This window comes from Terrapene carolina, unplaced genomic scaffold, assembly GCF_002925995.2.
Source record: "Terrapene carolina triunguis isolate 2854851 unplaced genomic scaffold, T_m_triunguis-2.0 Scaffold517, whole genome shotgun sequence".
Lineage (NCBI taxonomy): Eukaryota > Metazoa > Chordata > Testudines > Emydidae > Terrapene > Terrapene triunguis.
Window position 1 is genome coordinate 5,676,306 of NW_020664868.1, and position 19,298 is coordinate 5,695,603.

Consider the following 19,298-nt stretch of genomic DNA (forward strand, 5'->3'; position numbering starts at 1 on the left):
CCCCCCCCCGTCGTTAGCCACTGCCCCCCCCGGGGGGGGGGACAGAAAACACGGGAAAGCAGGGAGCGGGGCGGGGGTTCAGCAGGGGTCACTAGCGCCGCCAGGTTTTCTGCCGCCCTAGGCAGCGGAAGGTCCCGCCCCGAAATGCCGCCCCCCACAGAGGCGGCGGAAGGTCCCGCCGCCGAAATACCGCCACGGTCACCGCCCCCCAAATTGTAGGGCCCTAGGCGACCGCCTAGGTCACCTCATGGGTTGCGCCGGCCCTGCTTCTTGGTAAGCCAATCACTCGGACAAACAAAGTTGGTTACAATTTGCAGGAGATAATGCTGCTTGCAGCCTGCTTCTTGCTTACAATATCACCTGAAAGTGAGAACAGGTGTTTGCATGACAGTGTTGTAGCTGGCACTGCAAGATATTTACATGCCAGATGCACTAAAAATTCATATGTCCCTTCATGCTTCTAACACCGTTCCAGAGGACATGCGTCCATGCTGCTGACGGGTTCTGCTTGATAACAATCCAAAGCAGTGCGGACTGACGCATGTTCATTTTCATCATCTGAGTCAGATGCCACCAGCAGAAGGTTGATTTTCTTTTTTGGTGGTTCAGGTTCTGTAGTTTCCGCATCAGAGTGTTGCTCTTTTAACACTTCTAAAAGCATACTCCATACCTCTTCCCTCTCAGATTTTGGAGGGCACTTCAGATTCTTAAACCTTGGGTCGAGTGCTGTAGCTATTTTTAGAAATCTCACATTGGTATCGTCTTTGCGTTTTGTCAAATCTGCTGTGAAAGTGTTCTTAAAATGAACAACATCTGCTGGGTCATCATCCAAGACTGCTATAACATGAAATATATGCAGAATGCGGGTAAAACAGAGCAGGAGACATACAAGGAGTACAGTCACAAATTTAATTGATGCATTTTTTTTTTAACAAGCATCATCAGCATGGTAGCATGTCCTCTGGAATGGTGGCCGAAGCATGAAGGGGCATACGAATGTTTAGCATATCTGGCATGGAAATACCTTGCAATGCCGGCTACAGAAGTGCCATGCGAACATGTGTTCTCACTTTCAGGTGAGATTGTAAATAAGAAGCAGGCAGCAATATCTCCCATCAATGTAAAGAAACTTGTTTGTCTTAGCGATTGGCAGAATAAGAAATAGGACTGAGTGGACTTGTACGATCTAAAGTTCCACACTGTTTCGTTTTTGAGTGCAGTTATGTAACCAAAAAAAATCTGCATTTGTAAGTTACGCTTTCATGATAAAGAGATTGCACTTCAGGACTTCTATGAGGTGAATTGAAAAATACTATTTCTTTTGTTTATCATTTTTACAGTGCATATATTTGTAATAAAAAATAATACTATAAAGTGATCATTGTGCACTTTGTATTCAGTGTTGTAATTGAAATCAATATTGAAAATTTAGAAAAACATCCACAAATATTTAATTAATTTTTTTGAGTTAACTGTGTGAGTTAACTGCGATTAATTGACAGCCTAGTTTAAACTTACCAAGTTCCAGCTTCAAAGTAGTTAGGTTGTTTGCCCCCACTATTCCTATTGGGAGGCTGTTCCAGAACCTCTCTCTAAACCTTCCGGCACCGTGAGAACCTCAGACCTGGGTTGCACTAAGCCCAGGCACCTAGACCCCACTAGGAGATAGATCTTTCAAAATCTGGCCCACTCCAGATGAGTAAACCACAGGAGGAAGGCCGGAAGGTTGGGTTAGTGTTAGAAACCTTCTTCTCATTTCCAGCCTAGATTTATTCCTGGCCAGTTTATCCTCTTTTATTCTTGTGTCAACATTGTCCTGGACAGGGTTTGGGCATTTTAGCCACCATAAAATTCATCTAACCCAGTGATTTTCAACCTGTGGTCCGCAGACCCCTGGGGGTTCGCAGACTATGTCTAAGGGGTCTGCGAAAGGTTGTTGTTACCATAGAACAATGGTTTACAACCTGAGGTCCATCGGGGGGGAGGGGGTCTGCAGACTGTCTATCATTTCCAAAGGAGGCCGCACCTCCATTCAAAAAAATTTAGGGGCCTGCAAATGAAAAAAAGTTGCAGACTGCGGATCTAACCTGCTCTCAGCCAGTCTATTATGATGACAGTAGCACCTGCGCAGTGCTACATTGTACAAACACCCCCGTGAGGGATAGTTCCTGTCGCAGAGCTAACAATCTAGCTAGACAAAGAGTGAGAATGAAACCAAGGCACAGGAACTTGCCCACAACTATACAGTAGGTCTCTGGCAGAGCCAGATATAGAAGCCAGGTCTCTTGGGTCCTAGTTCAGTGGTGTAACTACAGGTCCACAGGAGATGCTGAATTGGGTTAAAACCCAGGCAGCAATCTGTGTCCTTTCTACACTGCTGGAGCTGTGAGGGTGGGAAGTTACACCGGACATAAAAACGTCCAGTGTAGGCCTCACCTTGTTGAATCAAACCCAGTGTTACCTTCATGGCCTCCTGGTATAGGGACTGAAGTGCAGCCCGACCCTTCACCCTATTAAAGATACAGGCAAGCTGAAGACATCTGCTGGTCTTGTTCATTATGGACACCCTCGAGACCCAGCTGCCTTTAAAATAGTTTTAATATTTGGCGGGTTTTTTTTGTAAAAATACCATCAACCTGGGACTGGATTAGAACTGCTGTTGTAGCCTCCTCATCCCACTCCCTAAACTAACCATCATCTCTGACACAGTGCCAGATACAGCCACTGCTCTAGAGGGGAAAGGCCCCGTGTCCCATTCCCTGCCTCCCAAGAGCCAGCCAGTGCTCCTCACGTGGGGCTGGATCAGAACCAGTGTCCTAGAGGTGAAAGGCCCTCTATCCCATTCCTTGCTCCCCATAAGCCAGCTGGTCCCCCACGTGTGTGACAATACTGGAACTGATGCTCTAGAGGTGAAAAGCTCTGTCTCTCAGTTTCGGACCCCCAATCTATGCTATCTTTTCAATCATTCCTTTCTTCAGACTTCTCATTTAAAACTCCTAGCTGGAGATGTTTCTCTTGTCAGCGGCTGTGAGACAATCGCTCAGAGAGGGGGGAGCTGCACTGAGCCCCTCACTGAGGCATTAACTCTGAGCCCTGCAGCAGGGGCTCTGCCAGCCCTCCCCGGCAGGGGGGTTTGTGGGGTGGGGGCAGGAGGGTAAGAGCTCAGCATGCCTGCTCCTCCCCCACCCTCAGAGTCACCCAGGCTGCTGAGATGAATATGGGGAGGGCCCCACTGCCAGCTCTGTGGGAGAAAAGGGACACTGCTGCTGCTCCTGGGGGCTGGAAAGGGGGGCCCAAGACTCTGCCCCGTCTGTCTGGGGCAGGAGGAGGGGGTGTAGTAAAGTGGTCTTGGCAGAGTTGCCCAGAATATTATGGGATGGAACCTTGCCCTTCACTGCCTTGAATTGCTAGCTCACATCCTGTGCTATCCTGTACCACTTACTTCATGTTTAAGTCAATGGGATCCCCCCCCACCACAAACACAATACCACACTACCACCCCCCCCCATTGGAATTCACACACACACACACAGGCACCGACTTCCTCAGTTCCTGGGTTGGGGGGGGGTGCTCGATCTCCACTCCTCCCCTTCCCCCAAACCCCCACCCATCTCCGCCCGCTCCTGCCAGGGCCTCCTGCATGCCGCTGAACAGCTGATGGCAGTGCATGGGAGGCGCTGTGAGGGAGGGGGAGGTGCTGATCCACGGGGCTCCCAGCGGGTGCTGAGCACGCACGGAGTTGGTGCCTATGCGCACACACATTCTGTGAGGATGCAGTTAAGTGAAGCAGCTAGTTCCCAGCAGGCACTCTTGAGCACTTATTTTGGTTGCACTGAGCAGTCACTTTCCAACATTGGTGATGAGGAAAGATGTAAGATTGGTGAGTGATGGGAAAACTGAGGAGTTTCCTGTTCAAAGTGAGGTGCTGTTGGATAATCACCTTTGTGTTGTCTGACTAAGTTTCAGTCTTGAGGCATTTATGACACTGGGACATTTTAAAGTTACAAACTGATGCGGAAACACCCCAAACATCTCCAAAGCTCCCTACCTGCCTTGGCCCCATGACACTCCCGGAAGTAGCTGGCATGTCCCTCCATTGCCACCATATCGAGGGACGTGATCGTTCCCCTCTATTCGACATTGGTGAGGCCTCGTCTGGAGTACTGTGTCCAGTTTTGGACCCCACACTACAAGGAGGATGTGGGGAAATTGGAAAGAATCCAGCGGAGGGCAACAAAAATGATTAGGGGGCTGGAGCACATGATTTATGAGGAGAGGCTGAGGGAACTGGGATTATTTATTCTGTAGAAGAGAAGAATGAGGGGGGATTTGATAGCTGCTTTCAACTACCTGAAAGGGGGTTCCAAAGAGGATGGATCCAGACTGTTCTCAGTGGTACCTGATGACAGAACAAGGAGTAATGGTTTCAAGTTGCAGTGGGGAGGTTTATGTTGGATATTAGGAAAAGCTTTTTCACTAGGAGGGTGGTGAAGCACTGGAATGGGTTACCTAGTGAGGTGATGGAATCTCCTTCCTTAGAGGTTTTTAAGGTCAGGCTTTTCTTGATGCCATCTCCACACCTCCCACCCCACTGGCGGGAGTTGAACTCACATGAACACTCTGAACTCTGGGCCTTCGCCGCCTAAGCACAGCAACTGTGAGTGGGGTGCAGGGGAAGGAAAGGGCAAAGACAGGTTAAAGGAGAACTTGTTGGACTTTCACACAACAAGGGGAGAAACTGAGGCAAAAGACACTCCCCAGTATATTCTGGGGTAGGAGTTTTCTCATGGCTAAGGCTACGATTATGTCATGGAGGTCACGGACATGAGGCCTTTCCCCTCCAATTAGCTCTGTCCCCCAGTAATCCCCACCCTAGAACTGACCGGGGACGGGGAGCTCCATAGCCTCATGGGGGAGGAAGGCCACGGGGCCACCCCCCTGGACGCTTGCGCTGGGCCCGACCTGGCGAGGCCCTGCTGCCCAGGCCTGGCTCCTCCCCGAGGGGCTCGGCCACATTGCTTATCTTCTTGATGCTGTGGAAGGGGGTGGCGTGTGGAGTGGCGGCGTGGATGGGGAAGTCCGTCTCCACCACCATGCGTCCCTGGCTCCTCTGTAGCTGGTGGCGGGGGACCCTCTGCAGTTGCCCAGCCACAGTGGGAAGAGGGGTACCCCCCTGGAGCTCTCAGCTACTGCAGAGGGTGAGGGGACCCTGCAGTAGCCCAGCTCCCTGTCGGCAGTGGGGGACCCTAGACCTCCCATTTGCCGCAGGTGATGGGGAACTGGAGTGAAGGTCAGGACAGGTCACAGGCTTCCGTGAATTGTTGTTTATTGCCCATGACCTGGCTGTGATTTTTATTAAAAATATCTTTGGCTTACTCATCGCCACAAGCTTTCGAATCATGGTTGTGGGGTTTCCCAGATTACTACCAGGTTCCTTTCCCCTTTTTATTAAAAGTTCTCTTTGTTATACACAGACTCAGTGCTTGTGAGAGGGGATGTATTGCCTCTTTGAGGCGCCTGGGGTGGTCTGAAGTTTGCCCAGATTACTGGGTGGGGGTGTGACGGATTAGTCACAGAGATCCCCTTGGGACTGTCACCTGATGTGCTGAAATCACCTCTGAGCCTGTTTTCCCTGCCAGCTTGGGACTCCAGATCCCTGCCTTGTTGAGCCAGACACGCTAGCCTGCTGCAACACAGACCCAGGTCTGAACCATGTCCCCCAAAGCTGCAGACTTTAACTAAAAACAGTTCAGCAGGTAACCTGTCCCCAGCACCCAGACACGCAGCTCCCAATGGGATCTGAACCCCAATAAATCCGTTTTATTCTGTATAAAGTTTATACAGGGTAAATTTGTAAATTGTTCACCCTCTGTGTCACTGATAGAGAGATATGCACAGCTGTTTGCTTCCCCAGGTATTAATCGCTTACTGTGGGTTTATTAATAAACAGAAGTGATTTTATTAATTATAAAGAGTAGGATTTAAGTGGTTTCAAGTAATAACAGCCAGAACAAAGTAAGTTACAAAGTAAAATAAAACAAAACACACAAGTCTAAGCCTAATACATTAAGAAACTGATTACCGGTAATATCTCACCTTCAAAGATGTTCCAATAAGCTTCTTTCACAGACTAGACTCCTTCTTAGTCTGGGCCCAGTCCTTTCCCCTGGTACAGTCTTTGTTAGATCTAGCCGACATCTCAGGTGGTAAGCAGGGGTTTTCTTATGACTGGCAGTCCTTTGTCCTGCTCCACCCCCTTTTATCACTTTGGCACAAGGCGGGAATCTTTTGTCTCTCTGGGTCCCCACCCCTCCTTCTAAATGGAAAAGTACCAGGTTTAAGATGGATTCCAGTATCAGGTGAATGGTCACATGTCACTGTAAGCCCCCCAGTCTCCATCCCCCATGGGCTGGCCCACACGTACACAGGGAGGCTTTCAAGTAACTAAGGCCATTTACAACCGATTGTTTCTGGAGCATCCTTAATGGCCTCCACTTAATATGTTTTTCATCAGTGATACAAGTTGATATCTTATTCTCCTAACTCCAGATATAGAAATAATGCATGGAAACAAATAGGATGAAAACACTTAGCAGATGATAAGCTTTCTAAAGATACCATACAAGGGGTATTTAGCATAAAGCATATTCCAGTTATGTCCTATTCATGAGCATATTTCCATAAAGCATATGAAGTGCAACATCACAGGGGGCTCCAGCCGGTTCGGTTTTGTATTGGAACCCCTAGGTATTGAACCTGGCCCTGGTTGCTGCCGACTCCACCTGGCAGAAGGGTTACTCCTGGCAAGAAAAGCAGAAAAATGACAATAGGTTCCAAGGCCACTGAGAGTGTAATGTGCAAACCGGCGGGTTGTGTCTGGGAGGCGACACAAAAAGCCCCTGGATCCTGACCCATAGGGATAATGGAGCCAAGGGAAATTCTTCACAGTGCTGACTGCTCATTGGGGATGATCCATCTGCACTGACAAGGTTTCAATCCCAGGGGAGAATTGGATATATTCAGATTATTACACTGCAAGAGCCAATGCCTGCCTAGTCCACAGTGAGTGACCCCTGGAGCTCCCAGGAGAGCGAAGGGGAGGCTAACGCGGAGGTGCCAGGAAAGGCCATTCTGTTCTGATGCCTAAGACGTCTAGGATACCCCTCGGTAGTGACAGACTCTCACTAACACTTGCAGTGACTTTCCCAACTGGCTCATAACCAATCCTGACTCATTCGGCGGGTTAAGCACCTTAGCAGGATTAATGAGACCCAACTAGAGATTACTGTGTCATAGGCTGGTATTGGAACAGAGCAAAGGACCTCTTACCGTCTTGGTGCTGGTCGTGGCAGACATGGATAGATCGTATGTCTGAGATTTCGTGCTGAACGTTCGGAATCCCTTGATCCATTTCCTGTACTCCTCTCTCACCTGGAGAGTGAAGGACACGGTCACTGCACTATGTAACTAACGCTGAGAAGATCAGGCATGGCCACCGCGAGGCCGGTGAAGGTGATGGGTGGGTGCTGACGGGCCGTGGGTGTTACCTGGCGATTGAGGAGACAGTGCACCAGGAAGATGAATGCTCCCTGCAGGCTATTGACGATGGTGAATAAATACGCCATGACTGTGGCTGCTGGGCCGACTTGGAGGAGACCAAGGCTCCATGTGCAGCCCAGAATGAAGAGCTGGGAGATGGCTTTAAAGGTCAGTAACCTTGATAAAGGCAGATGGAGAGATCCCGTTACAATAACCCTATGGAGAGCGATTGGGTCAAGAGGATCTGGGCAGAGTGGGGTGGAGCTACTGGCCCTGGCTTTCCTGTGTGGGACAGGGTTACTTTCAATGCAAACACTATGGGAATTCGTTCCCATGGATCCTAAATACTGTATGTTGTTCCCCTCCTGCAATCCCTCACACCCTCCCGGTGCCAAGGACCCTCCAAACCAAGGCATCTGACCCTCCAGGATTGTTTTGTTGCCTTCTCACCTGTGGTCTCTGAGGGTGGACACATCTGCATTGAGGGAGGAGAGACTGTTTCTCAGGATCCACAGGGTCAGGGTAAAAAACGTTATATTTATCTGTGGGAAGAGTGGGAAATATTTCCTATAAAACATCCCATCCAGGGCCGGTGACTCCAGCTGAGGCAGAGAATGATCCCAGGGGACCGAGCCGAACTCTGCAGAACCGGGGACTGCTCATTTCTGGTGGGAAACATCCCCTCTCCTGTAATATCCCCTGGCAGCTTTCGGTCCCTCCCCATGCGTGGAGCTGACAGCACAGCCAGGGCTGAGATGGATCAATGGGATCACAGAGGCCAGATGCTGCTCAGAGTTAAATATGGAGGCTCTCCACTGGAGTCAGTGGTTAATTTGGGTTTACCCTGGTGTAACTGAGAGCAGGATCTGGCTCAGAGATTCCAGATCCTGCCTCTAGAATACTTCCTGCCACTTTCAGACTGTAACGAATTCCCCGCCTCCCCAACTTCCCCAGGGGGTAGGGAGGAATATGTAGGGACATTTGTTTCCCCCGCTACAAAAACCACTGTAGAGTGTAGCCCTCTCCCTTCCTCGTTCCTTGGGTCATTGACTAGACTAGACCAAACTCTTGCTGTCTTCACTTGGAAAAACTCCTACTGACTTCCATGATAGCTGTGCCCGACTAAAGCTGTAGGCCTGGGGATACAGCACAGGGACTAATTCCAGGATTGACCACAGCGGATGAGCCAGGTTGGACCTAACTGGGTCTTTCCTTGTGTTTTATGGGCCACGTTCTCCTCCCTGCTTCACTGAAATCAATGGGGTGGCAGAGGTGAGAGGAGAATGGGGCCCTGTGGTTCTGTGAGGTACCCACCAGGATTATGGCACAGACTGGACCCAGGAAGCTCCAACGAAAGCCTCTGTCCAGGCTTAGCCAGCAGCTACAGGCAGGGAGGAAGAAGAAGGTGACTTTAATGGGATTACTGCCCTTTTTCAGCCCCGGGGTAGAGAGGGGGTGTCACAGGGCAGCTGGCTCTCAAAAGCGAGATGGATCTCAGCCTGCCTGTGACATGGCCGACTCTCTTGTGGGCAACAAACATCCTTCCCCATGTACCTCAGCATCTCCTGTTTTCAGCCACCACTTCCTCTTCCACCTCCTCAAATAACCCTTTCTGGTGGATGGGCGCAGTATTGCTGGAGGGCCAGACATGCAGCGGATGGACATTGGCCTCGCTGCACTGAAGGAAGTGGAGCTGCCCTGATTTACACCAGCTGAGGATCTGGCCTGGGGTGTCTAGAACACGCCACACCCTGTTTTAGTGGAGTCACTCACTTCAGAGTGGGAATCCTCAGGGATCTGCACACAGCAAGAAGGTGCATTTGTTTCCTACCCACCAGCCCCACAAACCCAGCCTGGGAGCTGGGAGTCAAGCTGGGATCTTTCTGGTTTGTTCTTCTGCATCATCAGTGGGGTGAGGAGTGTAGATGTCTGACAGGTGGGAACTCAACTGCAGCGCTCGGGGCAGCTTAGCGTCACTGGGGATGGGAAGGGTCCCAGGGGGAAATTCAGCTCCCAGGCAGGGTGAGCAGGGACATCTCGGTTCAAGTCAGACCTGGGGTGAACCGGACAAGTGCATGGAAGCCCCATCCCAGCTCCCCTTCGGGATGGGCGCTGCACGTACTGTTCGGAAGTTCCATAGCCGTCAGGATTCACCGCTGCAGAAATAGCCACCACCAGGGCTGGGAATCCGTAGCCGAACGGGTACATGAATCTCTTCTTGAACCGGCTGGCGCTGGTGTAATTCACGACCTTCAGGTTCCTGATGGTGAGGAAGAGGTGCAGCCCCTCCAGGAACATCCAGCTGAAGCAGGCCAGGAAGAGGTAGTGTAGGAGGCCAGCAATGACAGCACACGCCACCTGGGGGAGACAGAGAGCCCAGGGACACTGTGGTGGGGAAGGGAAATGCTGAGTATGGGGGAGACCTGCCGGGGGGTCACACCGGGATTCTTGTTAGCAGAGCTCTCCAGCTATAGCGCTCTGTGACCCAGAGATGGCAGGTTCCTCAGTCTATGGAGGGTTCTGTGGGTGCACATTGCTGATGCAGGAAGGGAGCAGAGATTGGTGGTTAGAGCAGGGCTCAGGGGATCCAGGTTCTGTTCCCAGCCTTACCAAAGAGTCCCTGGGTAACCATGGGCAAGTCACGTAGGAGAGAAATCGAGGCAAAGGGACACTGTGACATATGGTGAAACTCCAGTGATTGGGGACACTCAGACCACTGTGCCCAGTGTGAAGGGGCCTAACGGGGTGGATGTCACACCCCAATGGCCCCCTCCCTCAAGGGGTCCCCTGGGAAAGGCAGATCAGCATTATATATTGCTAATGCTGTTGCAAGCATCGCAGGGCATTTTGGGAAGGGTCAAAGACGTGAGTGTGGAGTGGAAGATTCCTTTGCAGGTTGTGAGAGGTCAAAGGGGTAAGAAGGAAGAGAGCAAAGAACGGGTTAACTCCACGCTCCTGCTAGGCCCGAAGACTCCAGCCAGCTCAAGTTCACAGCACACATCTGACTCTCGGCTGCCTGCCAAGAAAGTGGGGGGCCTGGATTCCACTGCAGCCATGATAAAGGAGGATTCAGCTGAACAGACCTGTGGAGGTAGCCCAAAAGAAACAAGACAGTGAAGGCCAACATGGGGGAAAACAAAGTCCTGCCAGTGTGTCTGGAGCCGGTGTGTTTTGGAAAAGTTGAGGAGACCACAGAAAGCCGGTTTGGACTGGTACAAAGCGCACCAGGAACAAAGGTCATGGAACAAAACACCCCCAAAGGAACCCTGGACTTAAAAACCATCCTGAGAGCCGGAGCAATTTGAAGATCACAGCAGACCCCGGACGACCTGGGCCCAGGACAAGAACTCCCATCTACCCCTCCCCCTCTTCTTACGTTACACCCAGGCTTGGCCAGCCTCGGATCGGGTGTGTGTGAGTATGAAAATGGGTTAGGGCTTGGGGCACTCACGCTTTCTTCCTTCCTCTGAGTGATGTGGGGACCCCCCCCAGCACTCTCCACTGTTATTTTATTAATAAAGCTTTAAAACTTAGACACCTGGCGTATTTCGTCATCTCCTCCCCCAAATGATCCTGTGGCCTCAGCCTGATCACCTGACGCCTCAGGCAGATTGGTAACAGAAACCTGTCAGAGTTTTGGTGGAGAATTGCGAAGGGGGGAGGCCCTGTGGAGCGCACCAAGTGTTCTGCCCTTGGTATTTCATGTTTGGTATGCCCAGCACTGTTGGTATTTCATGTTGAGATTTTGATGATTACAGGTGTGCCCCATCCTCAGTCGTAGCATGGCTGAGCACCGGAGAGGGATTTAGCATTCCTATCTCCACCCTGGTCAGCGGGGGAAGGGTGCAGGTGGGTCTACCCCCGGTCGTAGCTGTACCGAGTAATAGGAGGAGGTCTTAGAGATCCTCACTTCAAGGAAAAGAGAAAATCCTTGGTTCATACACCCTCAGCCATTGTATGGCTAAGTATAAGAGGAGAACTTAGGCTTTCTTGCTCAGCCCAGGGTGTGCATTTGGTGTATGGGCCCTCGGTAATATTGGACCGAGTAATATGGAAAAAGGCTTAGCGTCTCTTCCTCCGGACCGGGGGAGGGGGTAAACATAGTAATCCCCGGTGCCGGCGTGGGCAATGTGATATCTCACGTAATTAAAAGATCTTAAGAGGTGTACTAAGGGATCGTGACAACATGTTTAGGAAACAGAAGGGTACAACTGTGGACTCGGGAGTCCCGCAGTTGTGGGTGATGACATCAATGATGGGTTCAAGCCTGGATGCACGGGCATTAGGGAGCGTGGACAGGGAAGTCCGGCTGCCCAGCCCGCTGGTGTCACGGGAGGCTGGTGGACCTGATGCCCGAGCCACCGGGGAAGCAGCAAAGAGGAATGGAACCCTGCTGCCTCTTTCAAAGGGGGGTGAGGACCTCTCCCGGTTGGAGAGGGCTCTCACCAAGGTGGGATATAATCCCTGGGGTTCCGTAGCGGAGCTTCAAAAAAAGAGTGCAAACTTGGCAGGATTTGTTTGACCTGTATGCCAAGTATGAAAAGCAGAAGGGTAAAAACCTAGGGGCAGCTGTGGGATTAATTTGGACTGCAGCAGCCATGTGGTATCAAATGTTGGCGGGACAAAATAAGGAGTTGTGGAGAAGGAAAGAGGTGTGTACCCAACAGCTGGTGGAAATTGAGCAACTGAAAGCGAAAATTACTAACCAGGCTGCAATCCAAGCCTATGTCCAGGACAAGTTACAAGCCTTGAGACAGGACTTCCAGGTTGAAAAAGCGGAACGCACCCGCCCGGAAGCACTGGACTTGTCAAAAACTTGACCATCCGTGCTCAGCATATTCCACAATGGCAGTGTGCTCGCCATAAAAAAAAAAAAAAAAAAAATTGAGCCTCACGGGGAATGAATCAGGTGAGCCTTGTGAAGGCTGGCTTTGAGCTCTCCCTTTGCGAGGATCCTCAATTTTGGTGGAACCTTGTTGCACCCCTATAACGGCCCTCATTAAAACTGAGGAGAGGTCTAGTGGGTAAAGGGGGAAAAGGTCGTATGTACTGCATCCCCAACTACAAGAAGACCCTCCCGTGGGGGTAATTACAAAAATGAAAGGGACCAGGAGTGGTGGGGGCTAGTTTCCAGCTATCCATGGAATTATCTAAATAATTACAATTATAAGGAGGAAAAGTTCTTTTAACTTAACGGAGATATCCTATCTCCTAGAACTGGAAGGGACCTTGAAAGGTCATTGAGTCCAGGCCCCTGCCTTCACTAGCAGGACCAAGTACTGATTTTTTTTGCCCCAGATCCCTAAGTGGCCCCCTCAAGGATTGAACTCACAACCCTGGAAGCCAATGCTCAAACCACTGAACTATCCCTCCAAAGGCTCTCCATGGTTCGAGCCACCAATGGGGTTCAAGCCACAGTGTAGCGCAAGGCTGGAGGGGAGGAGCCATAAAGGCAATGCATAGTCCTAATAGACACAAAGGGCCACAGCAAAATACCTGGTGGGTGGCCCCGGACTTCACATACATTCCAAAGGGGCAGACCCTGTTCCTCATGTGGTGGCCTGGAGTGGAATGGGAGGCCCTTTGGCGAGCAATAGCAGCCCCGATCCCTGGACACAATATTGTTGTTGCAACCTCTTAAACCAGGCAAGCAACATCCATAACAAAAGCCAAAAAGGGCAAAAGCAAAAAAATTTATAATGTACAAAATGTATCCTCTGTGCCTCAGTTTCCCCAATAGAAACATTTACAATGTTCTTTCTTTTTTTTCTTTTGCTTTGTTAACAGAACCAGGCAGTAATAGCAAAAGCCCAGGGACACTCTAAACAAAAGTGGTGGGACCGCTCTTGCTGCTTCAGGCCTGCAAAATTTGTTAGTATAATACAATATATGTAGGGTGGCACATACCTATGGGAATCCTCGGGTGTCTGATGCTTTTGTCCTCCTTTGTTACTTTTACCACTTTTCAAAATTGGCCACGGTAAAACAAAAAAGGTCAATTACCCATTGGCGGGGGAGGGGAGGCAATTGTGGCTTAGCATCCTGGAAATGTAGCATCACATATTATCTGGGATTAGGTGGTCCATCGCGACGTGTGGGAGGTGGCTCCCCCCAGTGACATGGCTAAGCGGTATGTGCTGACTACACCTTCAGACTATCAGCCCATATGGATTGCAGAGGGCAACACTTGGCAGCCATGGCCTATAAAGCTCCCTCAAATACTGTGTAAAAAAAAAAAAGGCCAGGCCGCTTTTATAAGGTGGGTCAACACACCTGCTGGGAAGGGGAGGCATCAGGATACGCCCCCACTAAAGCCCATGTGTTTACCAATACCTCTGTGTGTGTTTGAAGGACCACCTACCCCAGGGTGCCCCTTAATTTGCTGTTACACTCTCAGGCATAAAATGTTTCGGAGCACTGGCCCACGGTTATGCAAAATAGTGTTAATGTTTCTAATTATATTGTATTTAATTTTCTATAAATCACGCCCAATGTTCTCCTCCCATTAATGCACACCTGGGAACAACCATGTTCCAGATAAATGCCTCCTCCTTCACAATGTTACAACACACATTGAAATCTGGAGAAAGCTGCCTTTGCCACCACCATTTGAGTGGGGCATCTATAGCAACAGGGGTGTGTGTTATGCTATGTTACTAATAAAGCCAGAAGTCATTATTGGCTAATGTATGCCATTGTTGCTATCCTAATAATTTTGTGCATGCTTTATTGCTGCTTATGTAAAAGACCAACAGTAACCCTTGCCACCGTATAAAAAAAACCCACAAAAACCTAAGTGGTGACCCCTCCCAACAAAATGTTGATTTGGAGTCAAGGGGGACTGTCACACCCCAATGGCCCCCTCCGTCAAAGGGTCCCCATGAAAAAGCAAATCAGCATTGTATATTGCTAACGCTGTCGCAAGAGTCGCAGGGCATTTTGGGAAGGGTTAAAGGTGTGAGTGTGGAATGGAAAGTTCCTTTGCAGGTCACGAAAGGCCAAAGGGGGGGAAGCAAAAAACGGGTTAACTCCATGCTCCTGCTAGGCCCAAAAAAAGACTCTGACTCCAGCCAGCTCAAGGCCACAGCACACATCTGACTCTTGGCTGCCTGCCAAGAAAGAGGGGGGCCTGGATTCCACCCCAACCAGCTGTAAGAAAAAAAAACCCAGCTGAACAGACCTGCGGAGGCAGCCCAAAACAAACGAGACAGCGAAGGCCATCATGGGGGAAAACAAAATCCCGCTGGTGTGTCTGGAGCCGGTGTGTTTTAAAAGAGTTGAGGAGACCACAGAAAGCCATTTTGGACTGGTACAAAAAGCACCATGAACAAAGGTCACAAAAAAAAACCCACCCCCCAAAGAAACCCTGGACATAAAAACCCTCCTAAAAGTCGGAGCAATCTGGAAATCACAGCGGACTCTGGACGACCTGGGCCCAGGACAAGAACTCCCGTCCACCCTTCCCCCTCTTCTTCTTACCTTACATCCAGGCTTGGCCAGCCTTGGATAAGGCATGTGTAAGTATGAAATTGGGTTAGGGCTTGGGGCACAAATGCTTTCGTCCCTCCTCTGAGTGACGTGGGGAACCCTCCCCCAGTACTCTCCGCTGTTATTTTATTATTTCATTAATAAAGCTTTAAAACTCTGACACTTGGGGTATTTCATCATCTCCTCACCAAACGATCCTGCGGCCTCAGCCTAATCACCTGACACCTCAAGAAAATTGGTAACAGAAATCTGTCACATGGAAACATCTCCCCGGGAACCCTCCCTGTGTCCTGCACAGCCCAGAATCCAGGGAGCACAAAGGGGTTTGAAGCCACACACCCCAGCCTTGCTGGAGAAACAGAGCAGGGGAGAATCAGGCCGTACCCGACTGCCGGTGGGAGTCACCGGGGTGAGGAAGAGCAGGTCGGCCAGGAAGAGGCAGAGGCAGAGCTGCAGGTGGAGGGAGGTGCTGACGTTGCGGATGGAGCGGCACAGGAGGAAGGTGAGGATGGCGAGGAAGAGGCACAGCAGGGAGAGGGTCAGTCCCACGTAGGTGATGATGATCCGTGGGTAATTCTCCTGTAACACAGCAAAGGGAGAATCACCAGTGACCCCAGCCCAGCCCCCTCGGTTCTGACTCAGCCTTTCCCCCAGCAAAGCCTCCAGTCACTCCAGGGAGAGCTTTGCCCAAGGCTGAGTGCGAAGCTCAGGGTCCAGCCCTGTGATCCAAGTCTCACGGTGAGATACCGTCACTGTGGTGGGAGCCATTAAGATGGAGAAACTGGACAGATGGTTACATCTGCAGGTGGTGTGAGTGCTGGTCTTGTGCACGGCGGTGCAGCCGTCTTGAGACCAGCTGCCGCTCTCGGCCACTACTTTCCAGTAGACGCAGAGAGCCTCTTCCTCCTCTCTTTTGGCCTGGAAACACAACAGAATCATCCTCATCCTCACATGACCACAGAACGTTGTTTCTGTTATCACATGTCTATAGCAAACTCGAGGCCACCTAGAGCTCCTCGGCTCTCCCCACGCAGCCCCCAATGCCCACTTGGGCCATCACGGTGGCAGCGGAGAGAGAACGCAGATCCTGATGCTCTAAAAGCACAGGCCCTGCTATTGGAGTGAAAGGGAAATAAATCCTTGCTAGCCGTTAGCACTATAAGGAACATGGCACATGGCTGAGCAGTTCTGACTGCATCCAGCAGGGGGCAGTGCTGCGTGCACACATACACATATGCAACCTAACCACTTCATTACCATATCAAAGTATTTCATGCTGATTTCCTGAACCACACTCTCTACAGAAAGTGGCTTTCCAGTTATTCCGACTCAGGGGTGAGATAAGCAGAGCTGTTACCCTAGACCAGGGGTGGGCAAACTTTTTGGCCCGAGGGCCACATCAGGGAATAGAGATTGTATGATGGGCCATGAATGCTCACAAAATTGGGGTTGGGGTGCGGGAGGGGCTGAGGGCTCTTTTTGGGGGTGCAGGCTCTGGGTTGGAGCTGGGGATGAGAGGTTTCGAGTGCAGGAGGTTGCTCCAGGTTGGGATCAAGGGGTTTATAGAGCGGGAGGGGGATCAGGGCTGGGGCAGGGGGTTGTGGCGTGGGGAGAGCCTGAGGGGCGCAGGGGCCAAGCAGCGTTTAACTCAAGTGGTTCCTGGAAGCAGCGGCATGTCCCTTCTCCGGCTCCTATGCAGAGGCGCGGTCAGGCAGTTCTGCATGCTGCCCCATCCGCAGGCACCATCCCTGCAGCTCCCATTGGAGCACGAGAGGGGCCCATTGGAGTGTGTAGGAGCCAGAGTGGAGCCATGCCATAGCTTCCAGGAGTCATGTGGTGAGGCCCACGACCCAGTGCAGTGGCCGGAGCAAGGCCAAGCCATGTGTTCGGTCCTCCGACCCAGAGCTCCGGCTGGAGCGGGGCTGAGCTGCGTGGTGCAGCCCCCTGCGGCCCATGGGCTGTAGTTTGCCCACCCATGCCCTAGAGCACTTTGCACAGCCATGTGTCGTGGTGCAATGCCTGGTAACCTCCTCCAGTAACACAGCCCCAGTGTGTCAGTAATAAGGAGGCTTCTGCTTCTCAGGACCATTGGGAGCCAGAAAGGCAGCACGGTCCAAATGCCTGGCAGGAGATCGTGCCTTTTATATGCCCCTCTGCAGCCCCAGGTACGGAACAAAGCAAGAGGCTCATCTTTCCTGCACCTGTCTGTGGCGCAGGGTGAAGTGTGCGGGTCTGGAGAGGTGAATGGGTCTCCCGTCTCCGACGGCCCCACTCACCACCCTGGAGTTGAGATGACTCTTCTCCAGCTTCCCACCAGCCGGTAGATTTCCCTCGCTGGGAAGTGTCGCACGGATGATGGAGTCCAGGATGGAGTAGGAAATAAAAACAGCAGCCCCCACACCTGCTGGGAGAGGAGATGATCCCTCGTTAGGGAGCTGGGGACGCTCTGGCAAAGAAGGAGCCGGCCGGGTGCCCAGGGGCCACAGTGAGTCTGTGGCAGATCTGGGAATGGAACCCAGGATCCTGGCCACAACTCTGAAGATTTAACCACTGGACCGTGCTACCTCCTCCCTCGGAGCCCCCAGGAACGCGTCCGGCTGGAAACGTCGAGCTGCAGGATGCAGAGATGAAAATTCAGTTTTTCTCAGCGAGAGCAGGAGAGGGGCTAGCTGGGGACGAGCTTCCCCTGGTGCTGGAGGATTCGGGGCCCTGAATATGGCAGCTGAGGGTACATGTTACCCTGGTCCCCACATCTCCATTTGGGGGTCTGGCTAGACTAGTGCGTCCCTGCCCTTTCCATTCTCTGGGCCCACTTCATACCAGAGACCCTCTCATGAGCCGTCTCCCCTCTGTGCCCCCAACTCCTCACTGCTTGGGGCTCAAGCTGTGGGACAGGCAGGAACGAAGGTGTCAGCTCCATGGCCACAGCCCAAGAACCACTGGCTCAGCCAGCAAGGAGCACTCCAGGGCAAGAGACAGAGGCCAGGGGATCCATGGGGAGGGAGGGAGGGAGGAACGGGGGAACCCAGACTGGGGTTAGGTGCCTGGGACTTGCTCTCTGCTGTGGTTTGGGCCCTGGGTGTCGCCATCCCCAGGATGGTACCTCGTGTGGCTGCCCCGGTGACTGTATCACAGTGCACGACCATCGTCTCCTCGTGAGCTCTCAGTGTGAAGACCTCGCTGTCCCGGCTGCAGTTCCCTGTGACGAGCCGCGTCTGGATAGCTGTGGGGGGTGGGGGTGAGGAATGACAGAGCCCCTCGCTGTGAAACCAGATTCCCTGGGAATCTGTCCATTCTGGGCCAGATCCACCCCCCTCCCACTCCACTTGGAGCCGGGGGTCTTCAGGGCACTTCGCACTGTGGAAGGGGAAGTTTGGAGCCCCCCCAAGTTCCATTGATCACCCCCCATATTCCCTGCCCCCATTCTGGCTGTGTCTCCCTGGGGATGCTGCGTCCCCAGCAGGGGGAGTAGTGGGGGTGGGGGGAGGCGACTGGCTCAGCATGGCAGCCCCTAGTGGTCGAATGCCAAATATTACATTTAAAGCCCTCTCAGGCATTGCTGTTGCTCCTGGGGGCACTGGCAGGGCTGGGTTATATTTCCTGGTGCAGGGGCAGTGCTGGTCTGTGTCTGTACTGAACACAGGCTCACATCCACAACGGTATATAGGCTCTAACTTCCAGTGGATTTGGGGTACGGTGTATAACCCCGTATCTCATGGCAGCCAGCAGGTGGTGCTGAGAGCCACACGTGCCCCCTCACCCATAGACTCTGTCGTCATGTTCTGTGTTGTGTTCTCGGGAGACTTGAGCGCAGTGGCCAGTACAGACTGTTCCACGCTCTGCAGGAGGAATGTTAAAGCCGACACAACCTCGCCCTTGTTTCCGCCATCCCAGAGGGAGGTGCTGTTCAGGAGGGCGTTGAAAGGAAAAGTTGCGTTCTGGGGACAGGAAAAGAAAAGCCCTGGGAGCAAAGAGTCTGGGGGTTGAGGTGCCATGTCCCGTGTGTTCCCAGGGGGCATCGGGCATCACAGCCTCTCCCAGTTCAGGGGGCAGCAATACTCTCAGAGGGGGAGCCCTTTACAAAGGGGGTCCACTGAGGCTGACTCGGGGCCCCTCTGGCACCTGAAGCCAACTGGGGCTAGAACCCTTTGTCCTTCCTTCTTCGCTCCCACTCCCCCATCCCTCCATTACAGATGCCAGGGAACAACATTGTCACAAGCCCATGGCTTCCTAGGCTGTCTCTATGCTGCATCCGGCAGCTGCTCAGAAAT

The 19,298-nt window shown here is 51.9% G+C and overlaps 2 protein-coding genes across 2 annotated transcripts in view; one reads left to right on the forward strand and one right to left on the reverse strand.

Annotated features, from left to right (window-relative positions):
- LOC112107877 (zinc finger protein 271-like) overlaps nt 1–19,298 on the forward strand; it is an 879,239-nt gene that overhangs the window by 432,353 nt on the left and 427,588 nt on the right. The window lies entirely within an intron of this gene.
- LOC112118054 (adhesion G protein-coupled receptor E3-like) overlaps nt 4,608–19,298 on the reverse strand; it is a 38,394-nt gene continuing 23,703 nt past the window's right edge. Inside the window, exons 4-14 of the mRNA XM_026658801.1 lie at nt 18,788–18,988; nt 18,131–18,250; nt 17,229–17,428; nt 15,775–15,945; nt 15,412–15,606; nt 9,662–9,897; nt 8,854–8,920; nt 7,990–8,081; nt 7,548–7,716; nt 7,330–7,431; nt 4,608–4,655 (exon numbers count right to left, since the gene is read on the reverse strand). Of these exons, the coding sequence (XP_026514586.1) occupies nt 4,608–4,655; nt 7,330–7,431; nt 7,548–7,716; nt 7,990–8,081; nt 8,854–8,920; nt 9,662–9,897; nt 15,412–15,606; nt 15,775–15,945; nt 17,229–17,428; nt 18,131–18,250; nt 18,788–18,988 (1,601 nt within the window). The remainder of the gene's footprint in view (nt 4,656–7,329; nt 7,432–7,547; nt 7,717–7,989; nt 8,082–8,853; nt 8,921–9,661; nt 9,898–15,411; nt 15,607–15,774; nt 15,946–17,228; nt 17,429–18,130; nt 18,251–18,787; nt 18,989–19,298) is intronic.